Genomic DNA, 14,159 nt, shown 5'->3' on the forward strand with positions numbered 1-14,159 from the left:
ACAGATAGTCCCCAAGCTCCCTTCCTCATGCAGTTACCTACCTATTTTCAGTCTTGAAGCAGTGTGGGCATTTGCAATAAAGTCACAGAGTTCTTTTCATGAGAAGACAATCAATATAAGTAATCATTTAAGGATGAAGGTGACCAAGCTGTGATCGACACTAGTACTTGAAGTACTTGTGGAAAACAAAACAAAACAAACAAACAAACAAACAAAAAAACATGAGTTGGCTTTGCTTAAATTTCAGAAAATAAAATGTTAGTACACATAAACACATTATCTCTCAGCATTGAAAACTTCTCATCTATAATTTACCTGCTTGCTAAGAATAAAAGTGTTACTTGAAGGTTTATTGATTTTTTTTTTCCCCCCCAGAAAGAGATTTCATGCCTAAGATTATTCCATTTTTCCATCTGTGCTCTCTATACCACCACCTAGTGGAGAAAATGCAAGTTTACTGTCAATTAAAGTCAGGAAGAAAATGAGTAAGATGAAATTTATCCCACATTTCCATGATGATGAGGTATTGCTTCTAGTGTAACGCGGGTTGTGAAAAATACATGAATTAAGAGTGACAAGAGTTCAGACATTTGTGTGGTTTCTAATAAAATGCTTATCAGTTTGTCCACCAATAAACTATTTTATTCAGAAACTGAGAGGATAGATTAAGTACTGAGGTTTTGTGCTGCAGATTGGATTTCTAAGTTGTGTTGGGAAGTTTCTCTTTATTACTCAATAGGAGGGTCCAAAACCTTTTCTTTTTAAGTATTAAGCTTCAAAGCTCCTCTGATATGAATGTATCATTGTATTTACTTAACTGATAGGTACATAAAAGTGTGGAGATAAGTTAGTCAATTTTTATCAAAGCTGGGAAGAAAGACAGGTATGTATTATTATTCTGAAGTTTTTTGGGGCAAATGAACCTTTGAGGCTCTTCCCTCTTTACTGGTAGGGGAGTCCTGTTCAGTCCCAACTAAGAACAAATCCAAACAAGTGAAAAACCAAAACCCATTGTTGCTTGCTGACTCTGGCCATCCAAGCCTTTCTCGGTCTCTTGTTCACATGGAATACAAATGGAATCATCTTCCCATTTTCTGAGAGTTACATGCCTTTCAGAGGACATCAGTGTGCACATATACAAATGCATTTTTTATGCCTATGAATATTTTACTTACCCGAGTTTTGATGATCTGGGCATAAAGTAAGGCATAAAGCCCCTAGGTAGTGGAAGGGAGGCAGAATAAAATTCAGGAAAAAAAAAAAAAAAACCAAAAACCAAAAAAAAACCCGGGAACCACTTTAGTCCGTTCATCAGGCAAACAAAACGGTCATACACGGTCAGCTGGAGTTGAGTCCCTTCTTAATTCTTACCATGACAGACTCTTAACCACCATGTAGATGTAGGCAGACACTACGCTGCTGAAGACTGGACGTAGCATTTTTTCATCCTGAGATTGTCAGTGTAATAGTCCTGTGCTCGTTTTCTTATTCCCAAGGATCTTGAATCACATAGAATAGAGCAGTGGTCTCTTTTGCCTTTATAATACATAACCTCAAAGCTTTCAGTCTTTCTGTTTTCCTCCTTAGGAAACAACTCAATAATTACTTATAACTGTTTTGTGCTGGAGACAACATAGTTTTGTGTGGTTGGCTTATGCTTTCCCAGTGTTTGTGGGGAAAGACCATGTTCTATCTTTGTCATTCATGACTCAAGTTCCTCAGTCCTTCATCCTCTGGCTTTTTGGGGAATCTCCATGTCATCTGGTATCTTCGCCTTCTGTGAAGCTCCCCTCTTGCCGTCTCCTGTCTGTGACCAGGGGGTATAGTAATGGCACACTCACCTATACCCACCACCTGTCCCCCACACCCACCCCGGCATGTCTTGAAGCGGTTAGTAATCTGTGAACACAGAAGGGGAAGTTAGAAAAGCAAATATTGCATTTCCTCTCTGGAGACGAAAATCATGTTTGGGTTCTTCCCTTTTTCAATTCCTAGTCAATGCAAGGTGTTATAAAACTGGTTGTCAAAAACATATTTCTCCTCTCAAGGCCCTCCTCACAAAAAGTTGTGATAAATTTCTTTTTCCCCTAAAACTGTAACTCAGAAGGCAAAGCAAAATGGATCCTTCCTCAGCACTCTGGCCTTTGTGTTTCGTTCTTAAAAGATTATCTGGCTTTGTGTAACTCAACTTGAGAAGTAACAGCCCCCGTACTTAGCCACTCTGGGAGAGAGTTACAGATCTGTTCTAGACTTTAAGACAGGTATCTCCATTTACATTAACAGTTGTGTGTACTTTTACTCCATCACAGCCTTCTCTTGGAGTCAAGAAGCCTACCAAAGCCCTGATCTTTGTAATCTTGAGCCCAGTGGGGCCTTATTTTTCAAGTGGAACCTTTAAGCCAGTGTCCCTTTGGGCCAATCCGAAGTACGTGAGAGCCTGGAAAGGTGGGACTGGGGACTGCAAGATGGGAGGGTAAGTGAATCTGTTTCTGATGAAAGTTAAGAGTCCCTCACAACCCTTCAGTTATCACCATCTCAAATCAGCCCAAGTACATATATGTTAATATTCAAATTGAAATGCCCTTTTTCTGTTTTGTGTTTATTCTTCAGTGTTAAATTGTGCTAGTTCAGGGACACCTGGGTGGCTCGGTTGGTTAAGATCTGCCTTCGCCTCGGGTCATGATCCCAGTGTCCTGGGATCGAGCCCCATGTCTGGTTCCCCACTCAGCGGAAAGTCGGCTTCTCCCTCTTCCTCTGCTGTTCTCCATGCTTATGCTCTCTCTCTCTCAAATAAAATCTTTTATAAAAAAATTGCACTCATTCAAAGGATAACCTGTGATGCTTTATAAGGGAGAACCACCGAGTGTTACACAGGAGCAAGAACTAAGACAAGTAAAGTGGGAATAACACGAATGCTTTGAATTCACTGCCCCTGGAGGCTGGTGCTCTGGCTGCCGGCAGACAGGTGGCCTGAGAGAGCGTCTGCTGCTGGGGCCGAGGCTCTCCGCTGGCTCCAAGGAGTCCTGTCTGGGGAAGGTGCCCGCTTCACTCAAGTGCTGTCTTCATTGCCACAGATTGTAGCTGTACCTGCTGCCAGCTGGCTGAGGGACAGCCCTGCTTTGGCTCTGTCAGGCCAGTCTCATTGGCCATATGTAGCTGGCTGGAAATAAAAGAGCATTTGAAAAGTGTTAGACAATTTCAGGGGTGGACTTGGCCGTGAGCAGAGAATGCCCCTCTGGGTGAGCCTGAATAGCCAGATTCACCCGGGGGCTCTTCCTTTTGTGTACACTGAGGCAGCAGTAGGCCTGGGAGGTGACGCCGTGGCGACTTCCGGGCTTAGGGAAAACACGCAGACTCAGGGAGGCCTGGGAGTGTCTGGCGATGTATGGCTAGGATGTGAGAGAGATGTTGACAGCTGGGTTTGAACCCTCTGTTGTCCCTCTGTTTTTTGTGTTTTGTTTTTGTTTTTGTTTCTGCCAAAAAGAAAAAAAAAGGTTAGAAAATTCGGGGTCCTGTCCTCCCTGCATTTTTAGCAGCTGCATTCTCTCAGTAGCCAGAGAAATCCTAACCAAGTCCGTTAAACCAAGAAGTCCCTTTCTTTTCCTTTTAGCGTGGAGCACTCCTTCCTGATGGTGGGCTATGCTAGTCAGGTTGAAACAACTTCTTTGGGGTGTTTTCTTGATGTCTTTTTCACCTGTTCAGACTTCTTCACACAGCATAGGCACCCCTGACACCACACGTATCACTTTGTGAGAACCTCCCCTAGAATTTACCTTACAGTCAATCCGTCTTTGATGAAGAGGTCCTAATAAGCTCCTTTTTCCTCTTTGGATTTTGCTTTCTAGCTCCCCCTACCTGCCCAGGGTAAAGGTAACATGGGGGTGTTGAGAATTGCAGGGAAATTTAGTTTTAGTGTTGGGGACAGTTTGTAACTTTTTATAAAGATGATATAATGCAGTATCAACAGAATCCATGATCACTAGAGGCCAATTAAAAACTGTCCTTTTCTCTGTGCACCACGAAGAGTGAACCCTACTGTTACTATGGGCTTCAGGTAATATTAGCGAATCAGTGTTGGCTCATCAGTCCTGACAAGTGTATACAAATGTGAGAGGTTAACAAGGGAAACTGAAGTGGGAGAGAAGACATGGGGGAACTCTTTTTGCTCACTTTTGCTGTAAACCTAAAACTGCTATAAAAAAACAAACTCTCTTATTAAAAAAAAATTAGTACTTGGACTCATTAGGCTCAGGTGGGCCATGATCAGTGGAAGTTGGCATGAAACCTCTTAGAGAAGAGAATATTGGGTCTTATAAATAAAGCAGGAATGACAAGTGGGAAGGCAATAACCCAAAGGGGGGTCTTTTAACCAAAGACGTGCAAGGGGAACATAGGATTCTTCATTTAGTATCAACTTATTTAGTTGGCAAAGACATTTGGCAGCCCCCTTAGATTTTATTATTACTTCTTTTCTAAACCAATTAATTCAACAATTACCTTCCAAGTTTTTTAGCACCTCTGTAGTCAGTTGACATTTATTAAATAGCTATTGATTTTCCTCAGCTCAAGAAAATTTCTGCCTTCCCAGTTAACCTAAGGAAGAAAGAGAAGGATTTTTTACTTTTTTTAAAGATTTTACTTATTTATCTGACAGAGAGAGAGACAGTAAGAGAGGGAACACAAGCAGGGGGAGTAGGAGAGGGAGAAGCAGGCTTCCCACCAAGCAGGGAGTCCAATGGTGGGACTCGATCCCAGGACCCGGGGATCATGACCCGAGCCGAAGGCAGACACTTAACAATTGAGCGACCCAGGTGCCCTGGATTTTCTTTTTATTCTAAGATTACTCTACTTCTTTGAAGCCATCAGAGATAATGTTATTCTTTTGTATCTAAATATGCATAAGTGAGAGAAGTAATACAATGTCACACAGCTGAAGGAAAGTTCTAGCACCATGGTTCTACTCCTCTGGGTTCCATGGCTAGAGCCTAAGTAAGCATCGGAATTTTTTTTTTTTTTAATTTAAATTCGAGTTAGTTAACATATAGTGTATTACTGGTTTCAGGGGTAGATTTCGGTGATTCATCAGTTGCATATAACACCCTGTGCTCCTTTTGTCAAGTGCCCCCCTTAACATCCATCACCCAGTTACCACATATCCCCCCACACCTCCCCTCAGCATCCCTCAGTTTGTTCTCTATAGTTAAGACTCTCTTAGGCTTCATCTTCCCCTCCAAAATCTTGTTTTATTTTCCTTCCCTTCCCCTATGTTCATCAGCTTTGTTTCTTAAATTCCACATAAGACTGAAATCATACGGTGTTAGAATTTCTCTGACTGATTTATTTCACTTAGCATAATACCTTCTAACTCCACCCACGTCATTGTAAATAGCAAGATTTTGTTCTTTTTGATGGCTGTGTAATATTCCTGTGTCTGTGTGTCCGTGTGCGCGCGCGTGCGCGCGGGCACCACATCTTCTTTATTTTCAATCAGTGGATATCTAGGCTCTTTCCATAATTTGGCTATTGTGGATATTGCTGCTGTAAACACTTGTGTGCATGTACCCCTTCAAATCACTATTTTTGTATTCTTTGGATAAATACCTAATAGTGTAATTGCTGGATTATAGGGTAGCTCTTTGAGCATCAGAGTTTTTTAAAGTGAAAACAAAGTTTAGAAACACTGAGTTGGAGGAAGGTCTTTCATCATTGGAACATCTTTATTCCCGATTTCTTAGTTTCCTTGTTAATATGGAAAGAATTGGCCCTGCCCCCACTATCTTAATTAATTAATTAGCAAATTAATTTATTTTTACTTTAATTTTACCCACCCAGGTGCCCCAAAGAGTTATTTTTTTTTAAAGATTTATTTATTTGTTTGTTTATTTGAGAGCCAGAAAGAGAGCATGGGGTGGGGTGAGGAGGTAGATATTAAGAGGGAGAAGCAGACTCCCTGCTGAGATCTGGGCCTCCAGGATCATAACCGGAGCCAACGGCAGTCACTTAGCCAACTGAGCCACCCAGGTGCCCTAGAAGAGATATTTTTTGAAAAACTTGATTTTATTAGGCTATAAGAGGCTCACATGAGCTGTTTCTGAGCTTTTATTGTTATTGCTTCATTTTTTCCAAATAGCCCAGGCAGTGTATAAAGTATTCATATTTGCCAGATGAATCCATTAAGGCAAAAATATGAACTGACTCACTTAAGTGCACACATAGCCAAATAGTAGAAGTTCAAGAGCTGTACTAAAGTCCACTGGCCCCAATCCCATGCTCTTTCTATTGGACTCCTGCTGAAGTTTCATTTATCCTCCATTATTGAAAAGTATTCATAATTTTAATTCCACTGTTGCTTATTTACCATTAATTCTGAATCTGGGTGGTCCAGCTTTTTATAGTTATCAAACAAAACCTATATAAAGCATTATATACTCTCTAGATTGGCTGCTAATTTTCATTTTATTATCTGCATTTTGAAGGTTTTTTTTTTTTTTTTTTTTTTTTTTTAAGATTTATTTGTTTTGGGGTGCCTGGGTGGCTCAGTGGGTTAAAGCATCTGCCTTCAGCTCGGGTCATGATCTCAGGGTCCTGGGATCAAGCCCCGCATCGGGCTGTCTGCTCGGCAGGGAGTCTGCTTCCCTTTCTCTCTCTCTGCCTGCCTCTCTGCCTTCTTGTGATCTCTGTCTGTCAAACAAATAAAATCTTAAAAAAAAAAAAAAAGATTTATTCATTTTTGCAAGACAGAGAATGAGCACGAACAGTGGGAGAAGTGAAGGGGGAGAGAATCCCAAGCAGACGCTGCACTGGGTTTGGAGCCCCATGTGGGGCTCGATCCCGTGATCCTGAGATTACGAGATAATGACCTGTGCCAAAATCAAGTCAGATGCTCAACTGACTGGGCCAACTAAGTGCCCCATTTTGAAATTCTTTTAATGAATCTTACATGACTTTGATGTGAATAAATTCATGACCCATGTAGCCATATAATGTAAGGCCTATTTTTTTTTCCCATAGTTTTTCTATAATGTTTTAGTTATTTGTCAATATTCTTGGAGTTGCAAATCAGAAAACCAACTCAAAGGGTGCCTGGCTCGCTCATTCAGTGAAACGTGTGACTCTTGATCTTGGGCTTGTGGGTTCAGGCCTCACAGAGGGTGTAGAGATTACTTAAAAAGAAAAAAGAAAAAAGAAAAAAAAAAGAAACAGACTCAAACCATCTTAAGCAGGAAGTTAATTGAGGGGCTCATGTATGTAGGATGGCAGCGGTGGACCCACTAGGGGCTCAGATCATTGTTGCCAAGTCTCTTTTGCCCTTGTGTATGTCCTGCTCACCCGCTATCCTTCTACCCAGTCTGTTTCTCTCTCTCTTGCCCTTCCTTCTGGTTCTTTCCTCCCTCTATCTCTTGTGGGAGCTTCTGCCTGTACGTTAGCCTTGGGCTCTCCTATTTCAGATGCCTTCTCCTGTGAAGGGTAGTGATCGTGAACACAATAGATACCAAGCTTATGTCAGAGCAAACAGGCTGCCATTACCCCCAAAGGGTAAAATAACAGCTTTCAGTTTCCCTACATTAAAATGAATGAGTGAATCACTCAAAAAAGGGCTTATATGAGCAGCTACATGCCCACCCTTTAATTCAGTTGTGTAGGGCAAGGTATAATGACTTCCAGTCAACCCAAGCAGAATGACTTGGCTCCAAAGGAGGGTCCAAAGAGAATATAGTGGGATGAAAATGGCAGACAGCCACAGTGAATGGGGCTCTAGTGCTTAACTGATACTTTCAATTAGATATTTTGATCTCGACCAAATGTAAAAGAGGCACTTTAAAAGGCCTAGGTGGATATTTTGTGGACGCTGACGTTAATGCTTTGTAGTAGTTACTGTAGTATTTTGTTTCCATAATACGTCATAATCCAAGGGTAGGTTTAGGTTTCCTTTCCAAGGGGACGTCATAATCCAAGGGTAGGTTTAGGTTTCCTTTCCAAGCCCTCAACTATCATGTGGTAGTTTTTCTCAAACTTGTTTGCTAATATCCTGTGAAAACCGAGGAAAGTGAATTATACAACCAGGGGCTTAGGGAGGCAAGCAAACATCATAGTTATTTGAGGACTCTTATGTATTATCTAAAACATTCATCCACATGTTGTAATATACTCCATAACTTTCTCATTCAAGATTGATGAAAGATAACAAATTTAATAAAATATTGTTAAACTAAACTGTTATTCTAGGAAGATGTGTTATCTTTCTTTGATTTTGAATAATATAGGATAAATAGTGCAGGTTGAACAAAATGGGCTTTTGGAATACGTTTGGTTAAAATCAGGATTTTTAACATTTTGTCCCACCCTTTGGAGAATATAGACATTGGGCGTTCGCTGTCTCTTGGATATTATCGAAAGGTCTCCGTTAAGAGAGCACAATTTGGTGCTTTGCTACTTCATGTAATTTGATACACGTTTGGCTAACGTACAGTACTGGTGTGAGGTTTCCATGAAATAACCCACAGATAATTTCTTGGAAGTTGAAAAAATACCTAAGAACTTTTAACTGTTACCATTAACTTGGCTATCTACCTTTGTCCTCAATATCTCTACTTTTCAATTTAGGATGCCACAATTTTGCTCTGTTCTTTCTCTGTCGCTCATGTGAGTGCAGTTAAATCATTTAGTCTGTCGAATGAGTTTCCTTTAATGTTATGCAGTTAACTAGAGAATATACACGCACACACATGTAAAAGGCATGGTGCACTGACTACATCTGTATACAAATTAAAGACCTGCGGATTTTAGTAGGGAAGATAGCATAAGAAGGGTGGTATATTCACAGTCAATATGTTTTCTCTTTCTGAAAAGGAATTACGGCTCATCCCTTTTTGCCCAATGTGAAGCCGCGGATCACGGCTGTCAGCAGGTTCTGTGGCTCTACGGAGAAGATAATCAGATAACTGAAGTTGGAACTATGAATCTTTTTCTTTACTGGATAAATGAAGATGGAGGTAATTCACTCCGATTTCAGCTCTTTGCAATTTGTCAATCATTTTAAATGAGGCAAGAGAAAAAGGAACGAGGACCTTAGAATAAGGAATAATTAGCATGAGCGCAAAGGCTAAGAACTACTGTGCTTTTGTTGTTCAAGTAGAAATGAGTGTAAATTCACAGAACTGAGAAAAGTTTTGTTTGGGGGTTTGGGCTCTAGAAGTGCTTATTATGGAGATGTCAACTTAAGGAATTTAAATCTCCATGCTTTGAAGATGTATTGCCTTATTCCCTCTGCTGTCTTCTTACCCATTTTCCTATCCAAAATCCCTTGCGTTTGGAGATCAGTCTCCGGTCAATTCAATGGCCATTCATTATATGCTATAGGCTGAAAATGTTGTAGTTACAAGTGTAGTCTGCTGATTCTACTGATAGGACATTTAGTGTATTTTCTTGCTAAAAGTCATGTAACAGTTGTTGCCCTTTCTGCATATTTTGATAATATATCAGAAATCTTCCAGGTTTACTCTGGAGCTCAATTTGATTAAAACACACTATTTTTAAGGGCACATTGGCCCATTTTGGGAATTGTACTTAGATCCTAGTTCATTCAAGACTGTTAATATGTGTCTACTATAAAAATCTGTATTTCTTCATTGCCTTAAATATCCTGAATGCTCAGTTTCTTTCTTTACTATTTTTTCAGTTAGTTGGCAGAGACCATAGGGGTTTAGCAAAATGTTGACAATGTCTATGGTATTGGATGAAATGACCAATAATGGGGGACAGTACATATATATGCATTTATTTCCATTGGAATTTTAATAGTCATAAAAATTTAAAAACATCTTTTTAGGTTTGTTTAAGTTCTTAGGCTGTTCTTTTCACAGTACTGAGTATAGAGACTAGAGATATAAGTTTCCAAATACTTGTAAAGTCTGAGTATTCGTTTCAATTAAAATTTTTAGTGAACTTTTTCTTTTAAAGTAGCTTCAGTAACTTCTATTGCTCTTTTGGTTTTTGGCTACTTATAGAGGAAAATGGTGATTCAGATGTGGCTGACTTCAGAGCTATGCACTAATTTGAACATTAGTTGCAGAGACTAATAAGATGAGCCTTATATTCCAGTCAGTTGTAGAATAAACAGGTGTGGTGAGTACACCTTGTCCTTGGGTTGGCCATTGGTAATCCTTGACATTTGAAAAGCCAGATGCAGATCATGCTGATTCTTCCATTTCTATTCTTTGTACTTGGCACTGTTTAGAAACAAAATTTATACTGGAATGTTTGTGATTTCTAAATTTGAGTCATTGCAAATGACATATTTCGAAAGCTATGCTTGAAAGATGACAGCCAGTTTTACACTCGGTGTTTAGGAGAAAATATATTGATTCAACTCCTTTCTACCTGCCCACTCCCACCTCCAAACCTCCTTCCCCCCCCAAAAACCACACAACCCTTAAAAAAAATATACATCATACAGAAGTGGTAACATCATTATTTATGGATGGGAGATGTCAGGATTTAAGTACAGTCTGAATCAGAGCTACACGATTTAAAACAGAAACCCTAGAAACTTGTCCTGGCGAAAAATTACCCGTTATCCAAACAACAATCATGAACCATTTCCACCATGACTTTTAAAGGTCAGAATAGACATGAGTGAATTTGTCTTTTGGCTCTTAGAAAATATATCAGATCTTAGAAGTTAACTGTTATGGTTGCCTGAGATGGCTTTAGTTTTAATGCTTTTTCAACTTGTGGGTGTTCACCTAACAGAGCAAATAAAATTTGAAATAAGGAGAAAAAAAGTACAGTAAATGTTTGGACAATACCACGAGAGAAGTCAATAAAATGTCAGAAATGACCTTTGGGCTAAAAACAAAAGATGACACTAAAAGAACTCTATAGTACCTTTGATTTATACCATGTAACTTTTGGAAAATTCAAAGAATAATGAGTTGAAAATCAACAAAATAATATTGATTTTCATAAACTTTACCCCTCGGAGGTCTGAGTAGAGTCCTTTCAGTAAAAACCTGCCATCTTTCTATGAGCACACTCACTGCCCCTTTTGGACAAGACGGCTGCCCCAGAAAGGTATACCAAGTAAATAATCTGTCCTCATAGCCCAGTGCTGTGAACTGTAGCTATCCGTGGTACTGGGCCGGTAACTCATGTGGTTTTGATTCTAGTAACAGCGACCCTGCGAACAAGATCACACAGCACTGATTCTCTGCCTCACTGTGTCGCTGAGTAATTTACCAAACATGCTTACTATTCACAGCTGGAACAAACCATTTTACCTTGCCCTGGTCTCTGGAGCTACCCTGAAAATAAGACCCAGTTGTGTGGCTGAGTTTAGAGTTAGTTGGGAGAATGATCATGGCAGTGAATATTGCCACGGTCTGCGTGGGCCCCATGAGCCTTCTCAGACATCAGGCATTTGTAGACTTTTTTTGTGGCGCCCTCCTTCCTCAGATGTGTGCATGGCTTGCTCCCTGCTCTCCAGTCTTTGCCCACATATCCCTTTCTCAGTAAGACTTTCCTCAAGCATCTTAATAAATGGCAGGTTCCCTCCCCTATCACTCCTGGCATTTCCCTCTGCCTTCCCTCTTTTCTTTCCTTTTTTTTTTTTTTTCCCTCCATAGACTCATGTATATTTAACATAATACTTGTTTGCCTCTACCTATTAGAAAGTAAACAGGAATTATGTCCGTTCTGTTCACTTTTATACGCACGGTGCACAGATAAGACAACTGCAAAGGGTAGGCCTTCAATATATTATTTGTTGAATAAATAATCCTTGTGCTGACAGTGTTTGGGCACTACAAACCCTACACAAACTATAATTTAAAAAAAAATAATGAATGTTTTATTAGAAATTGACTTTGGGATGTCACAGATGACATCTGCCGTTACTGCTTCTAAATTCTTCATCTCCTACCAATGATTTCTTTGTCAAAAACAAGTTGTATTTGTAGGCTCTGTTTTCCTCGTGTTGGGCAATCTGGAGCCAGTTCTGGCTCTTGTAAGCATGTTTGTGGTTGCAGAGGAAAATGAATATTTCTCACCCAAATGTTGTCATGTCATCATCTCTGTCTGGCAACCAGAGAAACAGATGTTCTGTGCCTTGACCTTAGGCTAGTGGTTGCAGTTTTGGGTGTTAAGTATATTTCACAGAACTGCACTTGCCTATCCAAGGCCTCTGTTTTTATTTAACTTTATGTAGTCTTAGAGCTCAGCAAGCTTTAGGAAAGGTCCAGTTCGGAGGCGCTGGAAGTATGTTTGTCTCTCGGTGTGGGGTCTGCGCACACACGCACACACACACATACACACAGATCCCTACATTTATGTGTCCAGCTAGCTAGCTATCGCAACACACAGGTTTATTTTGAGATCAACACTTCTAAACATGACAAAAAGTAGCCCTAAGACCATTGCCAAGAACAAATTTTCTCCTTTCCAGAAAGTGGTTTTCAGCAGATGATTTTTAGAAACAAACTTCCAAAAAATCATACTGCTGTCTCCTAGGAAAAAAGGGTTATTCATTCATTCATTTATTTATTTTTTAATGCGGAAACACTTATTACGTACCACACTGGGCCAGGCACAGCACCAAGTTCGGGGGACACAGGCATGAAGGTAGGGTTTTGGTCTTTCAGACAGCTTGTTTGTTGGGGATGTCTGGGGGAACCACAGGGGAGTAGGGGAGCCCCGACCACAGGATACTAAAAGAAAAGACAGTGGCCCCAGTGTTGGGACACGTAAGCTCTGATCCTGACTCTCCCCCGGTGTCACCAATCTTGCAAGTCATTTATGTTTAGAGAGCCTCTCTCTTTTTCTGGAAAGTAAGGATTGCATGAGGTGATTTCTGAAGTCCTTTTTAGCTACTTAAACTGGCTTGGGGAGCTTACGGAAACCACTGTGATTTCTACAGTTCTTGCTACCTGGCGATCCTTTCAAGCATACGCTGCTTATTGCTCTGCAAGTAAACGATAAGCAGCATATCTGTTACAAGGTTCAACATCTTTATAGAGTGGTGATTTAAGGCTTAAATTTCCCCCCCTAGATTAGACTCCTGGGTGCCAGATGTGGGGAGGAGAAGGGGAAGTTGAGTACCAGACTTTTCCTGTAAGGAGAGCTTGTGCGGTTGTCGGATCCCGCAGACAGATCATCATACCGGCCCCCTTGTTGGTTAGTAATGCATGTGATCCTTCTCACAGTACAACAGTGTCTCAGCCTTGGCTCTCCATGAATCACACTTGGACTTATGTTTTGATCTTTTGGATTTCTTGTTTTCCTCTCTTTTTCTTTGTTAGCCACATCCATGCTTGAGCCTACCTTGAGCGCATTAACATTTGAGTCATAGAGGTATGAAGTCAGTATCTCTCCCTCTTTGATGTGGATACCCCTCCAGGTTTGAAAATCATTATCGATAGGGATATCTCTAAAGGGCAGTGTAGAAACGGTGACCAACCTGAAGAGGCAAACGTACTTCCTGTCCTCCACGGGAGTCTCAGATGGTTTGGTAATGATCAGTGTTCCTGTATCCAATCCAATCTAGGTACACGATCCTTATCACTAACCAGCGTTAATCCACGGAGGTAAATTTTGACTTCAGAAGGTTCCTCTTACTGTTTGGAAGTGGAACATCTTCTCAGGTTTTACTAGGCAAGGATACATTGAAGATGATTCGATGAGTGGCTTTATTTCCTTTTTCTTCCTCCTCCTCTTTTTTTTTTTTTTTAAATAAAGATTTACCTGGAGTGCGAATTGATTTGGAAAGTTATGTAATGCAGACTGGTAACATCATCTTCATGTTTATTATCAGCAAAGTTGCGAGAAACAGTTTTTTTTAAGTGGCTGTTAATATAAGGCATGGCTAATGTCGTTCAAGTTTGAAAATATTCCAATTTCTAATTGACAGAGGAAGAACTGGCAACTCCTCCACTAGATGGCATCATTCTTCCAGGAGTGACGAGGCAGAGCATTCTGGACCTGGCACGCAAGTGGGTGGGTGCCTTTGACAGGAACAACTTTATAAGCATGAAACAAAAATCAATCGAAATAAGCCCAGCTTCGTGTCGAAATAATATTCTGTCATTCCATCCAGTGTTATCTAATCTTTAAATCTGAACTTGAGCCGAAATAACTCTTCCAGATGGACTGTCTTGGCAACACCG

The 14,159-nt window shown here is 40.4% G+C and overlaps 1 protein-coding gene across 4 annotated transcripts in view; it reads left to right on the plus strand.

Moving 5' to 3' along the window:
• The window catches only part of BCAT1 (branched chain amino acid transaminase 1), a 109,632-nt gene that overhangs the window by 75,655 nt on the left and 19,818 nt on the right, over window positions 1-14,159 (plus strand). For all 4 annotated transcript variants that reach the window (XM_082738525.1, XM_082738527.1, XM_082738524.1 and 1 more), the window contains 3 exons: window positions 2,310-2,473; window positions 8,851-8,993; window positions 13,904-13,989. In XM_082738525.1, coding sequence (XP_082594651.1) covers window positions 2,310-2,473; window positions 8,851-8,993; window positions 13,904-13,989 — 393 coding nt within the window. The remainder of the gene's footprint in view (window positions 1-2,309; window positions 2,474-8,850; window positions 8,994-13,903; window positions 13,990-14,159) is intronic.

The sequence above is a fragment of the Mustela nivalis genome (assembly GCF_964662115.1).
Source record: "Mustela nivalis genome assembly, chromosome: 7".
NCBI classification, from domain to species: domain Eukaryota; kingdom Metazoa; phylum Chordata; class Mammalia; order Carnivora; family Mustelidae; genus Mustela; species Mustela nivalis.